Source organism: Podarcis erhardii, assembly GCF_964252035.2.
Source record: "Podarcis erhardii genome assembly, chromosome: 15".
NCBI classification, from domain to species: Eukaryota; Metazoa; Chordata; class Lepidosauria; order Squamata; family Lacertidae; genus Podarcis; species Podarcis erhardii.
Window position 1 is genome coordinate 10,882,382 of NC_138505.1, and position 15,010 is coordinate 10,897,391.

Below are 15,010 nucleotides of genomic sequence, written 5' to 3' on the forward strand. Positions count from 1 at the left end.
AAAGGACAGCGGCTACAAAATAAGACTTATTTTGAAACATACTCGGGACTTTGGTGGATTACAATTTTAACAGTAAAGTGCTACAAACTAAAGACTTTTAATGGGACTTTTGCCTTTGGACTTTCTGTTTCTTTGTTCTGGGTGCCTTTGGATGGTTACAATTTCCTCCTCTAGAGGGCTTTAGTTACATTACGGAGTATCCAGTGGGATTTTCCACTTGCAACTTTCCTGTGTGAATGACCTTGAGTTATGAGCAACCCGCCAGAAGAGATTTCAACAAGAAGTAAAACAAAGCAGGCTCAAAAACAAGCTCAAAAAAGAGGCTCCTTATCAGGAGCAGCAGCTGCACAAGAAAAAATAACAGCAGCATCAATGGAGTCAATGACACAGGCCCTGCTTAAAATAAATCAGTCACTAGAAGTACTTACCAAGCAATCTGCAGAACTCACTAAACAGTCTACAGAGAACTCAAAGAAATTGACGGAGTTGACAACAAGACTAGACCTGAATACAACAACAATCTCATCTAATACAGATTCTATAAACCGATTGGTTCAAGAATCTACGGAAACAAGGAAAATAGCTGAGAGTGCTAGGTCCACTGCTGAAGAAACCAAAGGAAAGTTTGCGCCTATTGTAAAAAAAGTACATGAACATGATTCAGCATTAGCCCTACTAGAACTGGAAAGGAAAAGTAAGAATCTGAAATTAAGACTGGTTCCAGAAGAGGAAGAGGACAAGCTCGGGGAATTCCTTACAGACAAATTTCAAGACTTCTGGAATGATGAGCTAGATGGAGAGGAAGATGAATTTATGATAACCTCAGCCTTTCGGATTGGCAGGAAGCAAGGGAAGAAGCCAAGAGATTGTTTAATTACCTTAGGATCAAAGGAACAAAGAGACAAAATATTGAACCTACATTTCCAGAAGGCCTTGGTCATTAAAAATTCTCAGATTCAAATCTTCAAGGATATTCCTAAATACTTTTTGGAGGTTAGATCTCAATTTAAAGAACTAGTTGATCTACTTAAGAAGAACAACATCCCATTTAGGTGGGAATTTCCACAAGGGCTGTCCTTTAGCTACAAAGGGAAGAAAATTAAAATAAAAACAAACCAGGATAAAGAGATCTTTCTGGAAAGAAATCAAGAGGATCTTCAGAAAGGAACTGTCAGCGAGGAGGAAGTACCGGACATCTCAAATCTATCATTTGGACTGAACCGAGCACCGACTGAGGAGGAACAACAACTTGGTGCAGTCGGTGGAAGGTCTACCCAGTAACCAAAATGTCTCTGCAACTCTTCAGCTGGAACTGCAATGGTTTGAACCACCCTCGAAAAAGGGCTCAAGTATTTCATTTATTAAAGAAGGAACATCTAGACGTAATCTGTTTACAAGAAACTCACATTGCCAGGATACATAGAAAACTTTTAACAAACAAGAGATTAGGACAAGAATTTATATCATCAGATAGAGTCAAGAAAAGAGGAGTTGTGATTTATGTCAAGGAAAAATTTGAACCAAAATTGATCTTTAAGGATGACCAAGGAAGATACCTGGCAGTGGAAATCCAAATTTATGGAGAAAAAATATTGATTGTCGGAGTTTATGCACCAAATGAGGGGAAGGCTGAATTCTTTAAGAAGTTGCATGAGACTTTAATGGACTTTTTGGACTTTAAAATTATAATGATGGGTGACATGAATGGAGTCGTCTCTACAAACATGGATAAGGCCCAAAGACAAACAATATCTAATGACGGAAGACTACCAAAGACTTTTTTTGACCTGACTGACACTATGGATCTGATCGATATTTGGAGAACTAGGAACCCTCTGGAAAGGGAGGGGACTTTCTTCTCTGAAGCAAAAATGACATGGACTAGAATTGATCAAATATGGATTTCTAGTAATCTGGCATCAAAGGTTAAAAAAACAGAAATCTGCCCAAAGACCTGCTCTGACCATAATGCTGTCAAGATGGAAATGAAACTGACAACAGCTGGAACCTTTAGATGGAGAATGAATGACACTCTCTTTGGAGATGGGGAAATTTGCAAAAAGGCCCAAGAAACACTTAAAGACTACTTCGAGATCAATTTGAGATCAGACACAGAAAAAAGAATCATTTGGGACGCAAGTAAAGCCGTGATGCGTGGCTTCCTAATACAACAGAATTCAATAAAGAGGAAAAAGCAGAATGAGAAGAAAGAGAAAATTTGGAATCTAATAAAAGAAGGGGAGAAGAAATTGAGATCTAAGCCTAAATCCCAGGAGATATTAAGAGAAATAAAATTCTATCAGACACAATATATGGAATTGACGAACCAGGAAATAGAATGGAAAATTAAACAAATGAGACAAAAGACTTTTGAATCTGCAGATAAATGTGGGAAGCTACTGTCTTGGCAACTGAAAAAGAGACAAAAATTGAACACAGTGACATCACTCGAAGTAGATGGGAAGTCTATTAATAAACCAAATGAGATAAGTAATTGTTTTCAAAGTTTTTTTAAGAAATTATACAAACAAGGGCCAAAAAATGAACAGGAGATAGAAGAATTTATTGGAAAATACGGATTATCAAAAATCTCTGAAAACAACAGAAGGAGTTTAAACGAGAAAATTACAGACCAAGAAATAGAGAGTGCCATCCAGGATATGAAGCTGGGAAAATCACCAGGACCAGATGGATTAACTGCGAGATATTATAAAGTATTGAAGGATTGGTTAATACAACCATTGAAAGAAGTCTGCAACCAAATTTTGGAGGGGAAAAAGGCTCCCGAATCGTGGAAGGAAGCATTCATCTCACTTATACCAAAGACAGAAACTGAGAAACATCAAGTCAAGAATTACCGCCCTATATCACTTTTGAATGTGGATTATAAAATTTTTGCAGACATTCTAGCAAAAAGATTCAAAAAAGTGCTGTTAGAGGAGATTCACAGGGACCAAACAGGCTTTCTACCAGGCAGGCATTTGTCAGACAATGTGAGGAATATTATAGATATTCTAGAACTTTTGGAAACTGACATAAATAGAAAAGCTGTTTTGATTTTTGTGGATGCAGAGAAAGCCTTTGACAATATTTGTTGGAGTTTTATGAAGAGGAATCTCCAAGGAATGGGGGTAGGCAAGAACTTTGAAAATGGTATAAGTGCAATTTATTCTGAGCAAAAGGCCAAACTTATTGTAAATGGTATGGTTATGGATGAAATTCCAATAGAGAAAGGGACACGACAGGGATGTCCAATTTCCCCTCTATTGTTTATATCGGTACTGGAGGTTTTCCTTAACATGATTAGAAGAGACCAGCTGGTTAAAGGTATACAGGTCGGAACTAAACATTATAAGCTAAGAGCATTTGCAGATGACCTAGTTTTGACACTACAACAGCCAGAAACTAGCACAAAAAGAGTTTTGGAACTTATTGAAATATTTGGTCAGGTAGCAGGTTTTAAATTGAATAAACACAAGACAAAGGTGTTGGAAAAAAATCTCACGGTGGGGGAAAAAGATAGTTTTCAAAGAGAAACGGGTTTGGAAATTACTAAAAAGGTAAAATATCTGGGGGTGAACTTAACATCTAAGAATGTGAATCTATTTAAAGATAACTATGAGAAATGCTGGGCTGAAGTGAAGAAAGATTTCGATATATGGTCAAGATTGAGACTTTCCTTGTTAGGCCGAATTGCTGTAATTAAGATGAATGTATTGCCGAGATTGTTGTTTTTGTTCCAGACATTGCAAATTTTAGATAAGATGGACTGTTTCAAGAAGTGGCAGAAAGATATATCTAAATTTGTCTGGCAGGGCAAAAAACCCAGAATTAAATTCAAGATTTTGACTGATGCAAAGGATAGAGGGGGCTTTGCCCTGCCGGACTTAAAACTTTATTATGAAGCAGCAGCTTTTTGCTGGCTGAAACCATGGCTACTTCTTGAGAATACAGATATTCTGGACTTGGAAGGTTATGATAATAGTTTTGGTTGGCACGCATATTTATGGTATGACAAGGTAAAGGTACACAGAAATTTTAAAAATCATATTATTAGGAAAGCATTGTATAATGTATGGAATCGATATAAAGATTTGTTTGAAAGTAAAACCCCCAGGTGGCTGTCACCAATGGAAGCTAAGGCGGTAAAAAGATTGAACATGGATACAGACTGGCCAAAATATTGTGAAATTATAGAATATGATGGTGAAAAGTTGAAACTACAGAGTTTTGAGAAATTGAAACCTAAAGTCCGAGACTGGTTACATTATTACCAGATTAATGAAACTTTTAAGCAGGACAGAAAACTAGGATTTCAGAAGGAGAGATCAAAGTTAGAAACAGAATTGCTAGAACCCAATACTAAGAATTTGTCTAGAATGTATAATCTGCTGCTAAAATGGAACACACAAGATGAAACGGTTAAATCAGCCATGATTAAGTGGGCACAAGATATTGGTCATGATATTATGTTTGCTGACTGGGAGCAGTTATGGACCACAGGTATTAAATTTACGGCATGTAGTGCCCTGAAAGAGAACATAATGAAAATGATCTATAGGTGGTACATGACCCCAGTCAAGCTTGCAAAGATATATCATTTGCCCAATAACAACTGTTGGAAGTGTAATGAATGTGAAGGAACTTTTTATCACCTTTGGTGGACCTGCCCAAAGATTAAGGCCTACTGGGAAATGATCTATAATGAAATTAAGAAAATCCTTAAGTGGACATTTGTAAAGAAACCGGAGGCTTTTCTCTTGGGCATGGTCGGCCAATTGGTACCAAAGAGATAGGACCTTTTTTATGTACGCAACAACAGCAGCAAGAATCCTTTTGGCGAAGTATTGGAAGACTAAAGAATTACCTACTCTGGAAGAATGGCAGACCAAGGTGACTGAATTTATGGGACTGGCAGAGATGACCGGCAGAATCCGTGACCAGAAGAAAGAGACAGTGGAGGAGGACTGGAAAAAATTTAAAATCTATCTTAAAAATTGTTGTAAAATTTTGGAATGTTAAGATGTCAGGGGATTGGACACTAAGAATTACAGCTATAAATCGAAATTTATAAAGCAGAAACTCTTTTTAAAGAGAATTAAATATAAAAATGGGATGAAGAATTGCTAAAAATTTTGAAATTTGGATGCAGTGAAGGGGAGGTTTGGGGAAGTCGCATTATGTTTGTTTTGTTTTTTCTTTATGTTGTAAAATCAATAAAAATTATTATAAAAAAAAAAAAATCAAAGTCTCTGCTAACAAAATTGCTCTCCCTTTTCTCGTCCCACCCTCACTCGAACATATTGGGCTATGTTTGACAAACTAACCTCTGCTTTGACCACAGAGGAGCATCTTAAAGGTTAAAGAAAACTCATTGTGTTTGCTAGTGTGACCATTAGGTAGACATGAGGGATGCTGGCCACTGGGGACAACTCTTTCCCTGCAAAGGAACTGGTGTGCCTGGCAAGAAAGGCAATACCCCCCCCCAAAAAAAAACCCCTGCAAAAAGCTTATTTGCTCTCCTTTTTAAAGCACAGAGGAAATATGAGTCAATCTGAACCAGGCAGGGGTGGAGGGAGTGACTCAGCAGACTGTGACCCACAAGTGTGCATTGGAACTGCTGATGTGATGACAACCAATTAAGGCGAAAACCTCAGATGCATTAGTTTTTAGAATGCTCTCAAGCCCCTGTGCTATTTACAGAAGGAAAGTAAAAATGTGTGCATTATTTGATGAAACAGTGTGGGGAGCCTGAGAGTTTCACATTTCAGGCTGTTAGCTTTTTTAGAAATGTTGGCAAGTATATCAGGCAGACCTCCTGGTTGCGGGGCACATCTGAAACACAGATCACCTGGTGGCAAGCAAAATCCTTCTCCAGCCAAAGAGGATTCATGGCACAAAGCAGAAAGTGTGGCCTTGAATCAACACTGCCAGAACAACCAAACCTGAACTTTGTGAACACTTCTCTTATTCCATCAAACAAGCTCTAAGGAACTGCACCTGAGACATTGTCAAAACAAGGTGGAACCTACACCAAAGATGCAACCTACAACACAGCTATGATCTCTTTTGGCAAAGGAGAGCAGCAGATCTCCAACTGGTTTGAGGCCGCCATTAAGGACATGGAGCCTGTTATTGCTGCAGAGAGCGAGGCTCTTGTGAACTGCAAGTGTGCAGCCTGTGACAAGGCACTTGCTGCACTGAGAAAGACAAGGAGTGGTGCCAAGCAGATTGCCAGATGATGTGCCAATGACCACTGGCTAAAAGCTGTGTCAGAGCTGACACTGTCACTGCTGACAGTGGCAACACTTAAAAAATGCACAAATGCATGAAGACAGCCTTTGGAGTTAGGAGCAACAATCAGGAAGACTTCACCACTGAATACCTTGTCTTTAGAGATCATCACAAACCGCAGCAAGCAGATGAAGCAATGAGCAGAGCACAATCAAGAACTGTCCTCATGGGAAAACATGGTCTCCAACATAGCAATTGACAGCATCCAGACTCTTCCTGTCTTGGAAGCGCTAGGTGTCTCCCTTGACAAGCTGAAGGATGCCATCAACTCTCAGGCATGTAGTAAAGCCCCAGGACAGGGCAGAATCCCAACATTAGTGCTGAAAGCAGGTCTCAATTCCTCCCTCATTATGCACCTCCATGGTCTTCTCTTGCAGTGTTGGGGGAAAGGATCTGTGCCACAAGAGATGTGTGACCCCAGATTGTGACCCTCTATAAGAGCAAAAGTGGCCACCATGATTGTAACAACTACCATGGAATCTTCCTGTTGAGTACCGTGTTACTCACTGACAGGGTCTATCCTGAGTCACAATGCTTCAGAGCTCATGTTGAACAATCAACATGATTTTCTCACTGCGCCAGCTGCAGGAGAAATGCTGAGAGCAGAAACATGACATGAAGGCTGGCAACATTAACCCTTCCACTGTAGACAATTGCAGTATCTGGAGACAATCTGATTTTGTATCCACAACAGTGACCAGAGGAGGAAAGACCACTAGGAGGAGCACAGAGAGAAGATACGCCATAGAGCACCTGTAGCAGCAAAACTGGACATCTTCATCTGCCCCACCATTGATAAAACATGTCTCTCCCGTATCAGTCTCTACAGCCCACAGTAGGCACTGTAACTCTCCAATGCTTTGACTTTATCTCTGAAGGCGCACTCTTCCATTTGTCTCCTAAGACAGATGGTTCCCAGCAACAACAGATCAGGCCAAGAGCAGAGGGCCACACTTCTACTATTTAGAATAAGAAAGAGGGGGAGAGAGATTTTCATGCTTAGTCTCCAGCAGCTTCCTGAACTAGGTCCCAGTTTCAGGCCTCAAACAGCTGATAGTAAATACTGAGCTGGTGGGAAGAAAAACCCTGGGCGTATACTATGAATGCCATGTTTCCATTATAGTTCTGGAAGGGTTAACTGTCTTGTGCTTCTCTTCTATAACTTTGAGATAAAATGACTTTCCTTAGGAAGGTCAAATGTGTTTCTTTTCCACCTGTAGCTAAATTATTTGTCAGGCTTTGTTTTTGAAGTGATTTGCCTTCATTGTTTGCTCTCTCCTTCTCACTCCCTGCCCCCTGCAGGTGGTTAAAGTGGGCCTCATTGAAGACTCGCCTGCAGCTACAGGTATGACACACCCCCTAAGATCCCTGTGCTGCTTAGAGCAAAGACTGGTTATCCTAGTTACTCCACTTCCTCCGTTAAGTGAATACAAGCATGAAATTGTGCGATCTGCTTCAGTAATATTGACTAGGAAATAGCTGACAGAGCTTGACAAAGCATGAAAAACCTATGCTTTTTATAGTATGTTATAGCTGTACAGTATCTGCCAGCAGTGATTTCACCAGCTGGAGTGCTAGGAATGTACCTGTAAAAACTTAAGCTATCAGGATGGATCCATCCAATACTCTATGCCTAGAGTGGGGAGGTCCTCATGCAGCATTGATCCCACCTCTCTCTCTGCCAGCCACCGAGCAAGGGTATCTTAAGAGGCGGGTGGGGATAAAGATGTCCTGGGATGCAGCCTGCTATTCAGCTGACAAGTGTGGAATAAATCCCACGTGCATCTCTATTGCTCAGAAACCCCCAATCCCATTCCTGAGACCTGAATTGACTGAGTAAATAAGAGAGTTTAGGAAACTAAATTGAAGAGATTTATCCCATAGTTCTAAGGAGGATGCCTACCCATTGTTCCAGAAGCTGATTAGAAGACTGCATATATTTGTAAAAGCAAAAGTGTAGTGTGTTTCTAGTCTAAGAAAAGTAAATGCCATGCCCCAACTATCAGACGTTTGGGAAATGCTGGGATAAGTATTAGTGCCAGAGAAACTTTCTTTAACTTATGATAAATGCCTTGTAACTAAAACTGAAAGGCTCAGCAAGAGAATCTGAGAATTAACTTTGCTTCTATTTAGCAGGTAAGCAAGATGTGTTCTCTTTCGCCATCTCATGATTTCCTTCCTTTGCAGGAGAGGGAGATGATTCTCCCATCATCAGCCTCACAGTTCCCTCCACTTCTCCCCCTTCTTCCTCTGGGCTTTCCAGAGACGTCACTGCCACCCCTCCATCATCTCCCTCTATGACTAGTGGACTGGCTGTCATGGGGTAAGTCTCTGGGTATGAAGACACTTTGTGTGGATGGTGGTTGTGCTATTTCTCCTTATCATGTTGGGAACCCTGGACACATTTGCTGGGAAAATAAATTATGAAAGATCCTAAGAGCAAAGTAAATGCCACAGACGGTATACACACCACTGTCTCTTTACTGTGATCATATATTAAAATACTATTCTAGTCAGTCTCCTGAAGTATCAGGGCATCAGAGCTTAATCCCCTGTTCACTCTTATCTCCAGAGTGAATTCAATAGCCAAGATTTATGCTTGGCTATTATCAGTCACCACATAATTATCTCCATTGGCAGCCTGCCAACAAAAGACATTCAGTCCGCCATGTTCTTCCCCCAAAAGTCCCTTTTTCAAATATCTGTGTTGTCAATGCAAATATGTCAGTTAGCAATAGCTTTTTCAACAATCCAAAACTTGCTCATCTTTCTTTCCACTTTTTCCTGTTGCTTGATCACAGGTCCCCCAATAGCCCTTATGGCGATGTCATTGGGCTGCAGGTGGATTATTGGCTAGTTCAGGCCACGGAAAAAAAGAAGGAAGGGGAGAAAAAAGACGCCAGCTCCAAAAATACACTCAAGAGTGTCTTCCGCTCAGTGCAGGTGTCACGGCTTCCAAACAGTGGGGAAACCCAGTTGTCTGGGACCATGGCCATGACTGTTGTCACCAAAGAGAAGAATAAGAAAGGTGAGTTATGGAGAGTGGCACTTCCTCTTTACTGGGGGTGCTCCTTCCTGGAGGGCAAATTGCCAGCAGGCCTTTGCATGACAGCCTGCCCCTTGAACCATTTAGCACTGCTGAAGACTTACCCTGCAAGTCTTGCCATAAGCGTGCCAACTTTTCTACTTTGTGTTTTAAGAGAGAGACTCATTTTCACTAATTGGGGGTCCTTGTGCTTTCTAGTTCCCACAATTTTTCTGAGCAAGAAACCCAAAGAGAGAGAAGTAGATTCCAAGAGCCAAATGATTGATGGAATCAGCCGGCTGATCTGCTCTGCAAAACAGCAGCAAACTATGCTGAAAGGTAATGCTTGCCCCTGGGATCAGGGATGCCTGATGGTATTAAAGGTGACTGGGAAGGATTTCAAAATGGTGAGGGACCTTATAAACTAGAAGGGATTTCATTATATTATTTATTTATAATAACTTATAGTGGGGTAGGGAATTGGATCCAGCCAGAGAGCCAGATCCAGAAGTGACCAACTCTTCATTTCTCAGCACAGTTGTTCTGTTGGGGAACAGAACAGAGTTCAGTGGATTTAAGAGGTCCCAGATTCAATAACTGGAACCAAGCAGTAGGGGATGGGAAAGGTCCCTGCCCCTAACATCCTGGAAAGCCACTGCTAGACAGTTTATCCTGAGTTCAATGTACCAATGAAGAATACTTGGTATAAGACAGCTTCCTATGTTCATAGGAATTGTCTCTCTTCTCTCTAGTTTCCATTGATGGTGTGGAGTGGAGTGACATCAAGTTTTTCCAGCTAGCTGCCCAGTGGCCAACCCATGTGAAACACTTCCCTGTCGGACTCTTTGGCTCGAAACCAGCCTGATGATGACAACACGGTGGTCCCTCCTGTGTCCTCATCACTCTGCTGCAATGCGGCATCACCTCTGTCCAAACCATCAGCCAAATCAGAGCTGTCGTGTGGTAACTTCACCCATGTTGCATTACTGTGTGTTGATCTGGTCTCGCCAGGGAGGGACCAGCCTCTGGTGCCAAGAGAGATGCTACATTTTTGTCTCCAGCCAAGGAGCCGCCCGCCAATTGCTTTCTCATATTTTTCTGCCACATCGTGTCGTGGGTGTCCAGCCTCCATCTGTGCTGAGTGCATTGCATTTTGGGAACGAATCCCAAAATATTGGATTCTACTGGTTTCCCATCACTCCTGGCGCACACTCCTCCTCTGAGCTGGCATGCCTGTGTCTTCCTGAAGAATGTGTTTGAGAACTTGTGGTCCACAAAACTTTGCCTTTAACAATATTGTTCTTTTTTACATTTTAGCTTTTGCTGAGCCAACCGAGAGCTTTACTGAGCACCCACTCTCAAAGTTCTCCTTTTCAACCTCAGCCTTTCCAAAAGCACAAAGCTTGCAAAGCCCACATTGGCTGTTGTGTTAGCAACCAAACTCAACCCCATCTGGTTCTTGCCATTAGTAGGCAAGGCCCTTTCTCCTGCCGCCAACCCATCCTGTGTCACGTTGCTAGGTCAAACATGCCAGGTTGGTGGAAGGAGCCTCAGCAATCTTGCGCAGTTGCCGCTCCTTGCAAAGATGAGGAGCAGAAAAGTCAGTTGTAGGGAGCTAGAAGCAGACACTTTCCTTGAACAGGCACACCCACTGCTCTCCCATGGCTGTGTCCCTTCACTCTTTCATGTTTGTACTGCTCTTTTCTTACACTTCCCCTCATCTCACCTTCAAAGTGTTTTTTAAAAGAACTTAGGTCACCTAAGATACATTTCCATTTCTTTGTAAGACTCCACTTGCTAGAGTGGCATCACGGTGCAGTGAGGGGTGGTGAAGGTTGTCCACCATACTGAAGAGTTGGATAACTTCATTAGACAGCCTGTCCTGAAACTCACCCTGTTCATCTGTGTTTGGCAACAGTTCTGAGAGGTGTGTACTCCCAGCCACATGCCACAGTCAAGAGGAGAGGCTACACCTTGTTCCTCTGCCCTCTTTCTTGCTCCTGAGCCTGCCTTGTGGTGTGATGCATCTCAGCACAAGGAGATACTTTGGGGTGACCTGCTCAGCCATCTGTGCAGTCTACTTGTCACAGCCATTTATAAGGCATGGTTGGGATCCCAGCAGCATTCCTTCCCTTTTGGCATTTCAGTTTTGGGGTTTTTATTTGAAGTAGCCCCATGTTGCAGAGCCTCTGGGAACTCTATGTGCCATACCAGAAGTAGCAGACTTTGCCAATCATTCTTCTTCTGAGCGCTCGCCTTGGCAGGCAAGAGATCAGCCTTTGCCCTGAGACTTGAAGGGAGCAATTTGAATAGCTGCAGGGGTTGGATGCATGGCTGAGACCAGAGGTTCCTTGACAGTGATGCAAAATAGCTTTACCAGCTGCAACATAGTGATGCTTAAGGAAGACTGGAGAAAAGGCTACTTTTGTGTAGCAAGCCTGCACTTCAGAGGGCAGTTTTTGTGTGCTTGATATGCACTTCTGTCCCTCAAAGACCTTCCCTCCTTTCTTCTCCAAGCATTGGCACTCCTGTTTTGTTTTCTGCTTTTTTGCTAAGGTAGTAAAACATGAAAACAAACAGGGGCCCTTGAAGCTGGTATTGCAGGGGACAAATGGGAGCCACCTTGCCTCCTCTCCTAGAGCACTTTGTCAGCAGCTCTGAGATGCTTCCAGGGAGCTGTGCTGCTTTTTATCTGTTCCTGACCAGCAATAAATCAAACCACCCCTACTGTGGGGTTTGGCAGCACATCATCAGCCCACTTTATTGGCTGTTCGAAACGGCTTTGGGGCCATCATAATGCTTAAGCACTTAACTGCTCGTAGCATACAGTGTGGCTCTGTCAAACAGTGGAGCATACAGTCCACATTCGGTCTTTTAGATGGTTTTTAGATTTTTGAATCCACATATATTTTCAGAGGCCCCAAAATTCAGCTTAAAGTAACTGTGGTGTCAGCAGAGTGAAATTTTGTCTAGCTGGAAGTGGTGATTCTGGTTTCTAGGCTATTACAGTGGAAGGGGAAATGTGGAGGTGGCAGGGAGAGAGCTGGCTTTATAAATAACTCTTGAGCAATCTGCTCTGCTTCCCAGATTGAAAGAGGAGGACCAAGGCAAGCTCTTTGCCTTCAGGAAGTTTCTCCCCAAGGCCAGTTCTTTTAGGCTTGTCCTTGAGCCACTGCAGCTGTTTCTTGAGAGAGAGATCCCAAGAAGAATGACGATAAGTACCAGCAGCTTCATTCACCTCATGCCCCTGGGTGGGGTGTCCCCTCCGAGGCTTAACTGGCAGTGGGCCCCTGGATTGGATTGCATCCCCCTCGTTGTGGAGTCTTGGTGGCAGATAAAAAAACCTGTACACTTTTTTCCATTTCCTTCTCTTGGCTCCTGCTGCTGTGGCTATGTTACAAATGTGGCTTTTGTACTACTCTGTCTCAAGCAATGCTCTCAGAGCCACAAAGTGAACTTGATCTTGTGCGTCTGTCCTAAACACCGCAGCCCCCTGCCTCAAGGAGGAGATGTCACAGATATCTTGGCATGCTGCATATTTTGTTTTGAGTTAGATCTCTCTTTGTGTCCTCCCCACTTATTGAATACTGAATAAACTCCTTGGCTCAAATGTGGGAAAGGAGGTTCATACCAATATGTCACTTACCCCATGGGCTTTGGGGGCAAGTACTGCTTCCTCTGCATGAAAGGGAGCGGGGTGCCACCCAGAACACGGGGTATTTAAATAAGCACAACTCTGAACATTTTCTTCCTACTTGCTCTGTAGAAATGTTTCCTGTCTCATTTTCATATTCATTTGCCTTCCTCCATAAGCAAATGTCTGAGAGAGCCTGCAAAAGGCAACCCATTTCCAAGTTGGGAGAAGCAAAGGAGCAGTTTGGCTCCAAGTAGCCAATGTCCAGGATTCTTTGACACTTTGCCATGGAAATATCCACCCTAATGGGCTTCCATTTTAAGATCATTTTTTTTAGGTTCGGCCTGTGAAACTTACGACCTTCCCTAAACTGAGTGGGGTCCACCAGCAGCACATGGTAGCACACCAGGAGCTCAGTAAGCTTGCTATAGTTGTTCAAAACTTTAAAAATGGAGAGATTGTTGAGCACCTGGCAGGCTAGTCAGTGGTGGTGGTGGGCAGGTAACAAGCTGTGCATGTCAAGAACAGGGTGGAACTTACAAGTGGATGGGATTCATTCAGCAGCCAATCAACTCTGCCTTCACCATGGTTTAATTTTCATGACCTCCTCTTGGTTGCCTTTGGCCAATCGGAAATGGATGTGGGAGAAGGGCAAGTAGTGACAGAAGTCTGTGTCTGTAGCTGCATCCTGGGCTTCTGTAGAAGTGCACACTAGTGCCCCCGCCCACTCCACAAGTCAGATTGGTGCAGTGTTGACACCATATGTGCCCATCTGTCAGTCAAACCAGCGCAGGACCGCCTCACACGTGTTGCATTTTTCTTTGTGGCCTGGCTGTTCAGATTCATGCTTTGCAAAGGCGCACACACACACTCTTGCTCTCACAGCTGTGGTCTGGGACAGAGAGGGCTTGTTAAGCTTGGGCTTGTTAGAATTTGTGAAACCACTTGCAGGACTAGGGGCAGACAGCTGGCTTGGTTCCCCCCCTCCTTTTTCCCTTTAGGGTCTCCAGTGTTTAACCTTCCTGCACCCATAATGCACAAGGGAGTGGAAGGGAAGTTCATTCCAAGAAGCAGCTGTCCAGATAGCTCTGGAAACCAAGTCCTGCAGCTGCTTGCTTTGGAATGGGTGTGCATGCAGCATCCTCCCAGTGCAAACTGTTGGCACTGTAGGAAGGATCCTGACACTCTATCCAGTCCCTTGGCTTACCATCTCCCCTTCTTAAGTGGGTGGCCCTTTCTCTTCCCTGAGGAATGCAGGTTCAGGAGGCTAAGCTGAATGGATGTGCCTCCGAGCATGGATGAGCAGGAGTCGCTCCCACATTAAGCACTTTGTCCTTCGTGCCTAGCGAAAGGTGAAAGTCACAGACTCCTAACATGGAAGGAAAATCACCCTGCCTCAGGGACCTGCAGATGGGCTAGCAACTCCAAGAACCATACACATCATATTCATTCCCTGAGCATCATTTCACTTGGTTCCTCCTTACCCCAGTACCCACCTACCACTCCTGAGCCAGCCCCACGAAAGAGCCTACCAAAGAGTACACTCTTCCCCAGGGAATGACACTCCCAGGAAAGAGCCACGGTGGGGAGGCACTCTGCTCCAGGGAGCTCTCCAAGGTCTCTGTTCATTGCTTCCGTACAGCCTTGCCTCGGGCCTAATTTCTCATGTCTCGACTGTTACAGTAAGTGTGTCCATCTGAGGACCATTGTGTTTCCTGTTTTTGCTCTGTGGATTTTGCACATTCTGGAACTTTTGTCTATAAATTCAGATTATCTGGATTTTTGTGTCTGTTATGTATCCCAGCCACTGTACATAAATATGAGTTTTGTATATAATCTCATTTTATTCTCCTTTCTTTTTGTAAGTGTGTTGATTCTCTTGGTTTGTACTGCAGGCTCCAAACGATCCACATTAAGAATCTCTGCTTGTTTAAATTTTGGAGCCTTGTTGGTATTTGATGCATTCTATCCTTGGCGGGTGGGGTCTGTTGTCTCCCCACTCCCACTCACTATTTTTGGAGTTTTTCATTAAATAAATTGTGTTTTTTAAAATAATA

General features: G+C 43.0%; 1 protein-coding gene across 3 annotated transcripts in view; it reads left to right on the forward strand.

Moving 5' to 3' along the window:
- The window catches only part of PACS1 (phosphofurin acidic cluster sorting protein 1), an 80,296-nt gene extending 65,286 nt beyond the window's left edge, over positions 1–15,010 (forward strand). For all 3 annotated transcript variants that reach the window (XM_081840901.1, XM_081840899.1, XM_081840900.1), the window contains exons 20-24: positions 7,597–7,639; positions 8,482–8,617; positions 9,096–9,322; positions 9,539–9,658; positions 10,072–15,010. In XM_081840901.1, coding sequence (XP_081697027.1) covers positions 7,597–7,639; positions 8,482–8,617; positions 9,096–9,322; positions 9,539–9,658; positions 10,072–10,184 — 639 coding nt within the window. In that variant the 3' untranslated portion in view covers positions 10,185–15,010. The remainder of the gene's footprint in view (positions 1–7,596; positions 7,640–8,481; positions 8,618–9,095; positions 9,323–9,538; positions 9,659–10,071) is intronic.